General features: G+C 28.2%; 1 protein-coding gene across 3 annotated transcripts in view; it reads right to left on the reverse strand.

Annotated features, from left to right (window-relative positions):
• LOC118444036 (ankyrin repeat domain-containing protein SOWAHC-like) overlaps nucleotides 1-15,000 on the reverse strand; it is a 243,726-nt gene that overhangs the window by 64,882 nt on the left and 163,844 nt on the right. Inside the window, exon 7 of one of the 3 annotated variants that reach the window (XM_085663429.1) lies at nucleotides 1,979-2,116. The exons of 1 other annotated variant lie outside the window; for it this stretch is intronic. In XM_085663429.1, the coding sequence (XP_085519555.1) occupies nucleotides 2,015-2,116 (102 nt within the window). In that variant the 3' untranslated portion in view covers nucleotides 1,979-2,014. Of the gene's footprint in view, nucleotides 1-1,978; nucleotides 2,117-5,490; nucleotides 5,548-15,000 lie in introns of those variants that run through there. One more of the 3 variants, XM_085663431.1, reaches the window with a different exon arrangement.

Consider the following 15,000-nt stretch of genomic DNA (forward strand, 5'->3'; position numbering starts at 1 on the left):
AATAATAATGATAATAATGATAATAATGATAACGAAATTTCGTGATAAACTTTGTGACGAAAGGTATTTGTTTTTCAACATAAATATATATATATGGTTATTTCTTTATATAAACTGTCAAGATTGAAAATAACATAGATACAAAAAAAAAAAAAAAAAAGAAATAAAAATAAAAATAAAAAAAGAAAGTTTGAAATTTTCTCGTCATTCATTCTATCCAGTTTAACAATAAAAATAATAATGTAATTTCATGATAAACTTTGTAACGAAAAGTATTTTTTTTTTCCAACATAAATATTTATATAATAATTATTTGCCATATAAATGGTCAAGGTTGAAATTAATATCAATAGAGGGAGAAAAAAAAAAAAGAAGATTTCAATTTTTCTTGTTATGTAATCTATCCAGTTTAATAATAATAATTATGTAATTTCATGATAAACTTTGTGACGAAAAGAATCTGATTTTTTTTTTTTTTTTTTTTTTTTTTGTAATATATATATAATAATTATTTGGCCATAGTTTATGGTGCGTGGAAGTAACATCGGTAAACGATATTTTTTTTTTTTTCAATTTCTTTCATCGCTTAATATCTATATTGACGATAACGTAAATAATAATGTAATTTTGAGAAAATTTTGTAAAAAATTAACATCCTCATTTTTCATCATATAATCGATAGATTTTCCCCATAAATTTTCAATATTTTTTTTTGCTTATCTTCTATTTTATATATATATAATCTATTAATAATAAAATAATTAATAGTTTAATTTTGCGATAACTTTGTCATCAAATTTTTATTCTTCCTTCTTTTTCTTTTTTTTTTAATTATATAAATAATCTTTATTTCCCATAAGTCATCGAGATTGAGAATAACGTTTAAAAGTAGTTTTAAATTTATCTGGTTATTTAATACATCTATTAATAATAATGTAAAGAATAATTTTGATTTAAAACTTCAGATCAAAATACTTTTTTCTATTATAATATAAACGATTAGAGTAACATCGATATAAATGAATATAAATTTTTCTATAACTTAATCGATCTATTTATAAGAAAATTATATAATAATACTTACGCCCTGAAGATAGTTGATTTTATCCGTGACATCGTTTCGAATCGCATGATCCATGGGATGAGAAGACATCGTTGAATATATAATAAAAACATCAAAGATGAGAAATCATGATCGAAAAGTCTCAGCATACTTTACGGTTTCAAACATTAATTTTCTTTTTTCTGTTCTTTTTTCTTTCCTTTTTTTTTTTTTCTTATTCAAGAAATATTACAAACATTAATAATAATTTAGACCTTTTTTTTTTGCACTATAATTCTTCTAATTTGTTTTCTCAATTATCATAATTTTTGCACCATTATTTTGCACTAAATTTCAAACTATCATTTTCCTTGTATCTTTAAACTATTATTTTTCTAATTATGAAAAACTCATTCATTATATTATAATTTCTTTTTTTTTTTTTTTTTTTTTATATTAAAAATCTCGACTTCGCTATAATAATTTTAATGAGATACAAAACGACTATAGTAATTTTCAATCGAAAATATTCATTCGCTATAATGTATCAAACGTTAATAATTACTTTATCGAAAAATGTCTACATTATTGTGTTAATTTATTAATTAAAAATTAGATATAAAATTATTGAGATAATATTCGAAAAAGAAAATATTTTTTTACTCTACCGTATTATACACTGATATATATATATATATATATATATATATATATATATATATATATGTTTAATTAAAAATTTCGACGTCACTTATTAATCGATCAAATAATTAAAATTTCGAAGCAATTTTTTTAACGAAACTTTTTCACGTGATTTACATTAATAATAATTTCTATAAAAGAAAAGAAAAGAAAACAAAACTAAAAAAAAAAAAAAGAAAATTGATACGTATTATCGTTTCGTTGTTTACGTCATAGTGCAAAAATTATTGTTAATATATAAATCATAGTTTATAAATCATAAATCGTAATCTATAGAATATAACATCGCAAGAAACTTTTCGATTTCTGTAAAAATCTCATTAAATTTCGAGATCGTTGATCGTAATAATCCATACTCACGGATGTTGGATCCTGAAACAGAGAAAGAAAGTACCAATCGAGTTAGCAATTAAAATTGAAGCGTTGAAAATCTGTAGACCGTCATAACACGGTCAATCTTCGATTTCAAGGATCGATTATGATCAAGGAAAGAATTCTTTTTTTTCTTACATTTCATTTCATTTCTTTTCCATTCTTTTTTGTTCGTCTTTTTTGAACGTCTGACATTTTAAAAATACCTTTAACGGAGTAGACACGCGTGGAAAGAAGAAAAAAAAACAAAAAACAAAAAACAAAAAAAAAAAAGGGTGGAGGGAAATTCGAAAAAGAAAAAGCGGATAGAATTTAGATAGAATAGAGAATAAAAAGTAAAAAAAAAAAAAAAAAAAAACAAAAGAGGGAATGAAAAAAGAAGAAGGAACAAAACAATAATTTTTAAAAAAGTTTACAAAAAGAAATTTTTTGCCAACGATCAGATATTATTATTATTATTATTATTATTATTATTATTATTATTATTATTATTATTATTATTATTACTATTATCATTATTATTATTATGCGAAAGCTCATAAAAATAATCGAAAAAATGTAATGATCGAGACGCGACGAAAGCATCCGTGATACGTGCGCATAATATATATAAGGACGCCGCCGGTTTTCTAACTATAAAGACGTTCATTCTCGAGGCGGTCGTCGTCTCGATATATTCTCTCGACAATTTGTTATGCATGCTCACGATGAACGAAAATTGCATTTAATTCGACGCCGTGGTTCTTTCGTCGTCGACGATCGACGACGACGACGAAGACGATCGACGACGATCAACGATCAACGAAAACGACAACGATCGACGAAAACGACGAAGACGCGTCACGAGAGATCTTTCGAAAGAAAAGAAAGAGAAGATATAAGTGAAGCGAAATAAAAAAAAAAAATATATATATATATATATATATGCGTGTGCGTGTGTGTGTGTGTGTGTATGTATATCAGAAAAAAAATTATATATATATATATATATATATAAAAAAAGAAAAAAAAAATAAATAAATAAAAATAAATGTTATGGGGTATAACGAAAATGGGGACGACGTAGATAGTATAAAAAGGGACGTAGGGTGCATAAATGTAGATGTTCCATTTAAAAAGCCATTTTCGCGTGTTTAGCATAATACGTAATCGCGCGAACCTCCTCCTCCTCCTCCTCCTCTTTTTCCTCCTTCTCATCCTTCTTTTCCATCACCATCGATCGGAATTATTTTATCGGTCGTTCGTCCTGAATTTCTACGTAGTCCTGTCGTCTTATATACAATATATTCCTGTTGTATACCAAACGATGGATCCTACGGAAAGTGAGGAAAGAAAGAGACAGAGATAGGAGAGAGACAGAATGTGAATGAAAATGAGAATGAGAGTAAGAGAGAAAGAGAGTAAGAGAGTAAGAGAGAGAGAGAGAGAGAGAGAGAAAAAATAATGTCGAAGCTATCAGCAAGGATCACGTTCCCCGAACAGTTTATATCCCTTCTCGTGTAAACGAGCCATGAGGTGGTTGTTTTTGGTAGGAGAAAAGTGGCAGAGTCAGAGCGAAGAGAAGAGACGAGGGGAGGGGGAAGGCGGAGGGAGAGGGATGAGGTCGAGGGAGAGGGGTGAGGGATGAGGAGAGGGGTTAGGGTGGTATAAATATTCCTTGCACTTTCTTTTGTTGCATCTTCTTGCGCCTTTTACACTATAAAGGAGCCAATATACTAGTGGATTAAAAGTGAACGAATGATTATTATGATGGGGGAAGTTAGGGTATACTCTAAAGCTGACGTTCAGTTTACGACGACGTAAAATTACGTTGAAGAGATACTCTTTCAGTATTATCTTTTCGAACTCCTCCCCGCCCTCCCCACCCCGCCCCTCATTCTCTCTTTTTCTCTCTTCCCGTATTTCTTTTCCCTACTCCTTCTTCCTTCCCCTTACTCCGAACATCTTCCCCTTCTTTTCATACTAACCCATAAAAAGGATGATACTGTTGGTATTACTACGATCTCTCATCGTGTATATTATTAACGGGTCATTTTCTATGGATAATGAAATGAATTTAATGTATGAATTATTTCTTTTTTTCTTTTTTTTTTCGTCGATTATCATTCTTCCGTTCGTTCGAAATTTATTTTTTTTTTCTTTTCTTTTCTTTTTTTTTTTCTTTTTTTTTTTATTTTTCTTCTTTACTTCTCATCCATTTTCTTCTTTTACGTGTTCTTATCAATTATTTCGAATGGGATATTTGTTTTTGTTAAAAAAAAAAAAAGAAAGAAAAAAAAAGAAAAGAAAAGAAAAGCAAAGAAAAGAAAAAAGATAAAAAGAAGGAAATTGTATTTTCTTTCTTTCTTTTCTTTTTATTTTTTCTTTTTTCTTTTTCTTTTGTTAAAAAAATATCCCAACAGTTCTATACGATCGTAGAATTATTACAAAAGTAATTGCAATTAATGAAAATAATTCGTATTTCGTTATACCGATGTAACGAGGGAAATATTTCTTTCGTTGATTGATAAAATTTGAAATCTTCTTTAATACAACTACATATGTATATTGATGTTTGAATTAATGTAAATTCTCTAAAGCTAGTAATATGAACAATATTATATTTAACATTAATTAATTATTAATTATTGTACATTAGAATAAAACAGGAAATATTAAATTATGAAATTTTATCAAATTGGTCTAAGTAACGTTACAACGATTACAAATATATTCGCTTTTGTATACATTCAATTATTAAAATATCAAATTATATCAAATGGCCTAAGTCACATCATTAGAATAATGTACGATGCATCGTGTTAATTTCATTAAATGATTAATTAATTAACTCTTAATTCTTAATTCTTAAATGATTAATTCTAATATAATTTAACGAATAGACTCGATGACGATAATTTTTGCATTTGACAATTGATAATCAAATAAGTGTGTATGTGTGTGTGTGTTAGTCAATTATTCAAAACTTAACCACGTTATCGATGTATACCTAATCAAGAAGAAGAAGAAAGAAGAAAAAAATAGGACAAAAAAAAAAAGAAGAAGAAGAAATAAAAAGGAAGAAAAAAAGAAAAGAAAAACGAAAAAAGAAGAGAAAGTAACAAAACAAAAAAAAAACAAAAGAAAAAAAGAAGAAGGAAGAAAAAACAGACCGATAGCAGTTTAACTTTATATCGCTGGTAGACTCGTCGTGAAATTGGCCTGCCTGGATACGTTTGTTTATGAACCCTCGAAATGTTCTGCGGTGATAGTTTTCGGTGATAGGAAATTTCAATGTGGACGAGTAGACGAGCTGCGGTTTTCCAGTTCGCTTCAGTTCACCGGCATAGCTCGACCCCTGTTTCGTTTAAATATTCCATAGCAATGCCGTCACCGTTAACGCGTTTCAATCAGTCTGCGAGTAAATGGCGATCCCGTTCGTTCTGGCAACCCTTTAAACAATTTCGTTGGCTCTGCGATACAACGTTACCCTTTCGTTTAATCGTTCTCAATTTTTCTCATCCCTTACGTATGTACGTAACAAATAAAAAAAAAAAAAAAAAAGAAAAAAAAAAGAAAGCAACGATACCATTTGAAATTGATTAACAAGCTTATATATTTGAATTATTAATTGCTTGTAAATATTCGTGAATAAAAAAAAACAGAAAAATATTAATTCAATTAATACAATTAAATAAATAAATAACAAAGTAAATGGAAAACAAAAAGGAATAAATAATAAATATTATTTTTATATTATAGAATTTCTATAATTATTTATTGGCCTTATTGTTATTAGAGTGATATCGATATTAAAGGGATGATAATTAATATGAATAGTAATGATAATATTAATATTATATAATAGTATTTATATTTAAAAAAAAATTATTATTAATAAAATAATATATTTATTATATATACATATACATACAAATAATATAATATATTATATTAATATATTAATTATTTACATGTATATGCATACACTCTTTCCATATATATTGATATACAAATATATTAATTATATATAACTAATATAAATCTTTCTTTAATAATGAAGATTTGGAAAAATAATGTTTTAACTATTAATTCTAAATAATATTAAAATTTTAATTAAAACTTTATATCCAAATAAAATGATAATAATAAATTAAATAAATGACGATAATAGAAAAATAAATAATATAATCATTAAATTGTATAATATTACTAAATAATGTCGATATGTTTAAAATTGTATGTCTCAAATTAAAATAAAAATATCTTAATAAATGAACATTAGTATGAGAAAAATAATATAATAGGAATATTCAATTTGTAAATAATTGTGAATAAATTTTTTAAAAAGATACTATCGTCATTCATTTAAAATATAAAATAAATGAAAATATTAACGTTACTTACAAGCAAAATTTAATATTTTTATTGTCGGCTATGATTTGTGTTTATTTTGATAAAACGTTCTTAGTTTTTCTTTGATTTATTTACTCTCAATGCCGAGAAATTCTTTAAGACGTCTAATACTAATCGTCACACGGTTTAGAAAGTGTTTCATAAATAAAACGTGTACGTACGTGTAATATCATTTCTGATTTAATATTGTCTACGTAAGAGTTTCAATCATTTTATACATCGATGTTTCTTTCTTCTTATTTATTTAAAAATTAATCGTTCACCAAGGAATACAGCATTTTATATAATAACAACGTTAATTATATTTTTCAGTTAATAATTAAAAATATAATAATAAGAATAAAGATAAATAAAAGTATCTTAAAATAAAACATAAATATATGTATGTACTTTCTTATGGTTAAGATTATAGGACAATTATTTTCATTATATACCATAATTTACTGTAATTATTTTCATAATTAGACGAACGGGAGCAAAATAATTCATTACAAAAAAAAAAGAAAGAAAAAAAAAAAAGAAAAAAAAAGAAGAAGAAAGAAAGAAGAAAAGAAGAAGAAAAAAAATTCACAAGCGCGCATAACGACATCTATAATTATAAATACCGTAAACGAAATTAAATAAAACGAGAATGAATAAGTAATTTCAATAAATAATATGAAATAAAATCAAACAAAATGATAAAAACAATGACGTTCGAATGAAATCACATTAAAAAGAAGAATCGTCGATCATAGAGAGACGTAATTAAAAAAAAAAAAAAAAAAAGAAAAAGAAAACACCAATCAAAAGGAATCATTATCTATAATATCAACAATAAAATCTCAATCGATTATCATTTATCATTAAAATCATGAATAACAGATTCTTACGTGTAAATAATGACGAAGAGTTCAAATAATAAAAACGATAAGTTGTTCCAACGAGAAACATAGAATCGTCCATTTTGAAGGATAACAAAGGTATATATATAAATATAAATATATATATATATATATATATATATATAAAGAATAGCAACGCAAAACTCATGAGTAGTACTAGTAGTAGTAGTAGTAGTAGTTATGGGAAGAGAGTAAGAGAAGGATGAGGATGAGGATGAGGATGAGGATGAGGATGAGAATGAGAATGAGGAGGAGGAAGAGGGATTGTGTTCCTCACTCTACACAGGAGTTCTACCAGCTCCCTTACGAGCCTCGAGTACCTCGCCAATAAACGTTTGTACGAGTCCATAAAAAAAGCACCAAGAGAGTGAGATATATATATATATATATAGAGAGAGAGATAGATAGATAGATAGATAGATAGATAGGTAGATAGAAAGAGAAGAGAATAGAGAGATGGTTCACCACAAGATCGCCTCCGGCTCCCAGTGGAATTTTAACTTTTAATAATAAAGCGAGGGAGTCTCGTGTTGTTACGTTATGATAGCGTAAGCGAGAAGAGCAAACCGTAAAGAGTGAGAGAGAGAGAAAAACATAGAAAGAAAAAGAGAGAAAGAGAGAGAGAGAGAGAGAGAGAGAGAGAGAGAAAGAGAAAGAGAAAGAGAGAAACGAAGAGAGAAAAAAAGAGCAGGAAGAGAAGGAAGAGGAGGAGGTGAATTAAGGGCGGTATAGGAGGAAGCGCCGGAGGTTCTATACCCTTCCCTCCCTCCTCTCTCTCTCTCTCTCTTCCCACCTACCAATGCTGACTCTTCTACTCTATACCCATCGTATATACCAGGACCGTTTGAAAACCGCAGCACAGGCACCGCCGCCACCGCGTAATTGCCGAGCTCTCACTTACCGCTCGTCGACCGCTCGTCGACCGCTCGTTCGATTGATTATTATTTTTATGCGCTCCGACCTAGCTGACCTCGTTCCCGATCGCTTCATACCCCCCCCCTCCCTCGCCCTCTTCCCACTCATCCTCCCGCCCTCCCCCTTCCTCCTCTCTTTCCTCCCAATCATCCACTGTACTGTACGGGAGGTTCACTCGCTACGTTCATTTCTTTTATGAAAAATTTTCATCCTGCGAGAACAGTACCCCCACCCACTCAATTCATCCCCCTTTCTCCCTCCCACCATCTCTATGGTACAACTTTTACCCATCCCTAGACTCTACGTTAATCCACCTACTCCCACCTACTCCCACCTACTCACATCCCCGCCCCCACACTGCCACCCACACCGCCACTGCCATCGGCGTTAGCCCTGAGAAATCTTCTATGCCCAATTGGATTTATATAAATTCAATGGATACTCATATATTTGTATGTTAAATAGATAATGGAATGTTAGAATATTGTTAGCTTTGTCATTGGGCGCTACTTCGAAGTTTCTATTCACTTGACTTTCTTTTTCTTTTTTGCCTTTCTCTTTATTTCGCTTTACTCTTGTTGTTGTTGTTTTCTTACGACATTACCATTGTTGTATTTTAATATGGCCGGCGATGTGTCAGGACGTTGTGAGAAGTGAAATGGGTAGGTGAAAGGAAGATAGGAAGGAAGGAAGGAAGGAAGAAAGGAAGGAAAAAGAAAAAGAATAACTTCTTTCCTTTCCTCTCTTCTCACCCACTCCAACGTTCAACTTGAAATCTCTATATTTCTCATCGTAATATCGGACGAAATGAGTCTTTTATACGCATTACGTACGTCCTGACCCGGGAAGAAGAAGAGGAGGAGGAGGAGGAGGAGGAGGATGAAGAAGAAGAAGAAGAAGAAGGAGAAGAAGAAGAAGAAGAAGAAGAAGAAGAAGAAGAGCTTATTTAACTCTCAGTCGATCGGTGGCTGGCGGCTTATTATCTTTACGTTCCTGGACCCATCTGACCTTAATGCACTCCGATCGCTGCCGCGCCTTCAATCACGTTATTAAACTTCACGATCCCACACATGGACATACATATATATATATATCTATCTATATATATATATATATACAAACATATGTATGTGTGTGTGTGTGTATATTATACACGAGTACTGTTGTATATATGTATATATGTATATAAATATGTATTTATGTATGTATGTATGTATGTATGTATGTGTGTATTTATGTATATATGTATTTATGTATATGTATGACTCTGAAAGTTGAGAGAAGCAGTGTGGAAGGGGAGGGGGGTTTACAGTAGGATGGGAGAGGGAGAGAGTCAGGAGGAGGAAGTTGTGCAAACGTCGTCGTTTCTTTGCTTAAACTCGGAGGTTTCGTAAGAGAGTATCGTGTCATGGGAATGTGTGTCCCATGTAATGTACCGTGTGACTTTATTCAAAATTAATATGTATGTGTGTATGTATGTGTCCGTGCACGTGTATATATATATATATATATATATATATTTATATATACAGTGATAATTGATCTATTCAATTTTATTAGATTTATTATTATTATTATTATTATTACTATTATTATTATTATTATTATTGTTGTTGTTGTTGTTATTATTATTATTATTGTTATTTTTATTTTTATTGTTGTTGTAGTTGTTATTATTATTATTATTGTTATTATTATTTTATTTTATTTTCATTATTATTATTTTTATTATTATTATTATTTTTATTATAATTATTATCTTTCTTTCCTTTTTTTTCTTTTTTTTGATCAATAAATAAAATTTTTACATAAGAACGATTGAAGAAAGAAAATTCTTTTCGATAAGAAACGATAGAAAGAATGATGAGTAATTAAGAAATTTGTTATTGTTAACGCAAAATATTTGACAAAAATTATAAAATCAATTGTTATCGGATAGATAATGAAAAAGAAAAAAAAGAAAAAAAAAAAGAAAAAAAGAGGTATATAATCTTAATAAGAAACGATAATGTAAGAGAAACTGTTATCGTGGCGCACTGAATTTGGAATAATTTTGAAGATAATGAAGGAACAACGCGAAGGAACGACCGAAATAATCCAAGTAGTAATGTTCAAGGTAGAGATACATACAATGAGAGACGTATAAATAAAAACCTTACAAGGTTTGGACTTGTGCATAAAGAAAAGAAAAGGAGTAGAAGTAGAAGAAGTAGAAGAAAGAGAGAAACAAGGAAGGAAAAAAAAAGAAAAAAAAAAAACAAAAAAAAAAAACAAAAAAAGAAAGACGAAACATATACACCATAAGCACGGGACTTGCCAACCCCGCGAAGTGTTCTTCACCGACGATGTAGAGAATAATAATTACGTTTCGACGGTGTTAATATACCGACTACAGAAATTTCTCTAGGGACCTTGTCTAACTCGTTGCCGAGGAAAACCGAGGAAAAATGTTTCCTCTACCTGTTTTGTCTTGAATGTTACCGAGGTTTTTCTCTTCTCTCTGTATAAAACGAAAGCTCAAACGTATAACGCGTTCGTACAAACTTTCAAACATGTCGGCTAAATTTTCCCTAGTATGTTCGGTATTAATGATATTCAAGATCATGTGAAACGTAATACACGTTTTCATCCTATTAGTACGTTAAACATTGAATATTCTTGCAATTTTTCTTTTTCCCCCTCTCCCTCTCTCTCTCTCTCTCTCTCTCTCATCCTGTCTCTCTCTCTCTTCGTTTTTCTTCTTTTCTTCTAAAAAAAATTCCTCAGAGACGACGATAAAAACGAATGATCTTTACGTTATTATTATTATTATTTTGTGAATTTTGAATTTTACAATTTTTCGAAATTTTGTTGTTCATCTTTTTTTCTTTTTTTTTTTTTTTTTTTTTTTTTTTTTGATAGAAATATTTCAATGAAAATTAAAAAGCAATTAATATTTTTGTCGAAAATTGATAGACGATTTTTAATCAAAGTTCAATGATTTTTTAATGCTTACAATTATTACTATTTTTATTTAATCTTTAATCTTTAATTTTAATTTTACGTAGTTCGTTTTTCTTCGTTTTTTTTTTTTTTTTTTTTTACATAAGTTTTAATACACATTAAAAGTGATTTATTAAAAATTAATCATTTTTGATTTCACGAACGAGAATTTGTAAAGATGATATAGTCGAAATTATTTGTCTAATTATCTTCGATATCGATTAATTTTTATATTTGAATTTTATTATTATAATTTCAATTATACGAAATTTTTCGTTATATAATCTTTATTTAATTATAATTCTCAATTAATTTTCTTTGATGGAACATCATTCGAATTGAATATAATTAATATCTTAATTTATAATAAAAAATATGCGGCGTAATCAAATCGAAATAAATGTTCTTTTGATAATAATTACAATAGTTTCGATATCAATATTAATTTAATGTATTTTTAATTTTACTTAGAAAATTTCTAAATACGAAATTTTACGATTGTAATTTCCTTAGAAAGATTTTAATATTCGAATTAAAATTCGTAATATTTTTGCGATAGGAAAAAAAAAAAGAAAACCAAAATCAAAATCAACGATTCGAATTTTACTAAAAATTCATTAAAATTTTATTCCTTATCGAAGAATCTTAAAGACAAATCTAAAGAAAATCAAAAAAATATAATATTAGAAAAATCGAAGAATAGAAAAATATTTTTTATCGAATAGAGCCGTCGATTTGATTCGAAAAGAAAAATGAAAAAAGAAAAAAAATATATATATATATTTTTCTTTTCAAACTTATTTAACATGAAAATATTATTAAAAAAATCTTTAAACAACGATAAGATATAATTTGTTACAATATAATGATTAAATAAATTTATCATTATCATTATAAATTGTGAAGAAATAATTACAATTTTAAGATAACCCAAGAACTCATAATATTAAAACAAGTTCGATAATATAAACGTTGAAACGTAGAACATAATTACGAATGACATTTGAAAATCTCACGATTTATCAAGTGAGTCTTTTAGAAAGGTGGGTGCGAACATAGGTAACATGATTCCATCGGGAAAAAAAATATTTGGCGTATCTACCTACCAACCTATCTATCTACCTCCTACCTACCTACTTATCTACCTACCTACCTACCTACCTACCTAAGTGCATGTCCAACTGTTTACTCATTTAAACTAAATTATTCCAAATAAATGAATGTAACGCGCGTTATATACGGTACACGTTGTGCCTACAATACCGGAGACATTCGTTTGCTCTTAATTAATGATCCGCGTAGAAGACGGGAGGATTAATTGCACGCAATCAGATCGCGGTAATTAATTACCGCGTGTTCGGGCCACTTTATTCGCTGTTTCTCTCTTGAGTATACGGGAACTATGAGAGTAGTACATGTATAGAACTAAATGTGCGTGTTCCATGTATCCTACGTGTATGATTATATATATATATATATATATATATATATATATATATATATACGTATACGTATTTACAAATACGTATCGTTAGATATACAGAGAGAAAGAGAGAGACAGAGAGAGAGAGAGAGGTAAGACGTGTTTATGTGTTGGTTACTGGTAGGTAGATATAAGCCTCAGGGAGGAATTGAGGAAACGAAGAGCTCAAAGCGAGTTAAACAGCCACGAGACCATGAAAATGTTCAAGGTAACGTTACCCTAAGTAGACGTACAACGACGACGACGTCCAATAAGCTTTCGATAAATCCTCTCGATCGTGAACAAGCGTTTACTCTCTTTCTTTCTTTCTCTCTCTCTCTCTCTCTCTCTCTCTCTCTCTCTCTCTCTCTCTCGTTCGTTCTCACATACCATTGAACATCCCTATAGTATATATGTATATATATATATCCTACTTTGATTTCATTAACTTGCAAGTTAACTTCTTTATATCGTTCATTTTCCGGATTCATTCATACATACCATAATATTGTATATGTTTGAATCATATTTTTAATATGTTGTATATGATATTTTTTTTTCCACCGTATTATGCGAATTTAATAACAAGATTTAATCGTATTGATAATAAAAGTTTTATCGTTCATTTATTATATGTACTTACCTCGTACATATATGATATGCGTTAGGGAATTATCATTTAAAATCGTATGTACAAACGACCTAAGGATTATGTTTTCTTGACACGCGATCTCTGTACATAGTGTGTGTGTGTGTGTGTGTGTAAGAGAGAGAGAGAGAGAGAGAGAGAGAGAGAGAGAGAGAGAGAGAGAGAGAGAGAGAGAGAGAGAGAAAGCTTCGTCACGGAAGTCGACTCGAAAAGGGACGTTCCTATGTATTTGTCTTCTTTTTGCAACATTTTTTATTTTTTATTTCACTTGAAAGAGAAAGAGAGAAAGAGAGAAAGAGAGAGAGAGAGAGAGAGAGAGAGATGGGAAAGGGGAAGTAATATTTTTTATTATTCATAATAATGAATCTCAAGAATGCAAATATAATATTGTGATAAATGTTATATGTAATTACATATTATTTAATAATTAAGTATTATTTAATTCCAATACTTATCTATGAAAATATAATTTGTCTTATGAAAAAACAAAAAAAAAAAAATGGACGTATCATGGATTTGTTTAAATGATATTTAAGTTAGGAATTTAATGTAATATTAATGAATTTTTTTTATTTACATTACATTAGCATTTATTTGAATAATTGATTAATCAAAAACAAAATTTAATATTAATAGATTATTATTATTATTATTATTATTATTTCTTTTTTTTTTTCATTCTTTCTTTCTTTTTTTTTTCTTTTTTTTTTTTTTTCTTGAATTGACAAATCCAGAATGTAAATATACATTGTAATAAATGTCGTACGTAATTAAATATTATTTAATTAATTTAGACATTTTATTCGTGAAAGAACGACAGAGATCATTCGTACGTTTTAATAAACAATATTTAGATTTCGAATTTAATGAAATATTAATAGATTTTTTTTTTTTTATTTATTTATATCAGCATTTATTTAAAAAGATTTCATGCGATATATTAAATTTTAAATCGTCCCTAACAAAATTTTTATTTATTATTTCGAAGGAGATATAAAATTTGGAACAATTTTAGTTTATGATATATGCATTTATAAGATATTACCTCAAATGGTGTTACCGTAACAAAATTTGAAATAAATCATTTTTATTACTTTTCCTTTCCTTTTTTTTTTTTTTGTAAAAGTGAATAGAAGTATACTTTATGGTTATTCGTATCAGCCCCATGGTATATTTGACCAGTTTTCCTAAAAAGCTTTACAAGATGTAATTAGGTATATTATATTATGTTATATTATTAATTTAATATTAACATTTATATACTGATAGAAGTTAGTGAATAATTTATTATCATATTATTATAAATTGTAAATCCAATATGATGATGTTACAATCCAACCATAAGTATTATTCAAAAAAAAGAAAAAGGAAAAGAAAAAAAAAAAGAAAGAAACAAAAAAGGGAATAGAGAAAATAAATAAAAGAAAAAAATAATGTATTATGTGTATTTTAAAAGAGGTTATATCTCAGGAATAAAAAGAAAAAAAAGAAAAAAAAAAAAAAAGAAAGAAAATTCAGTTGATTCCTATGGATTTATGAAAGCTTCAAACTTTTAAACATTTTTCATCTACCTATTACACTCTCTCACTCTCTTCCA

The sequence above is a fragment of the Vespa mandarinia genome, chromosome 21 (genome assembly GCF_050613455.1).
Source record: "Vespa mandarinia isolate Hongniang chromosome 21, ASM5061345v1, whole genome shotgun sequence".
NCBI classification, from domain to species: Eukaryota; Metazoa; Arthropoda; class Insecta; order Hymenoptera; family Vespidae; genus Vespa; species Vespa mandarinia.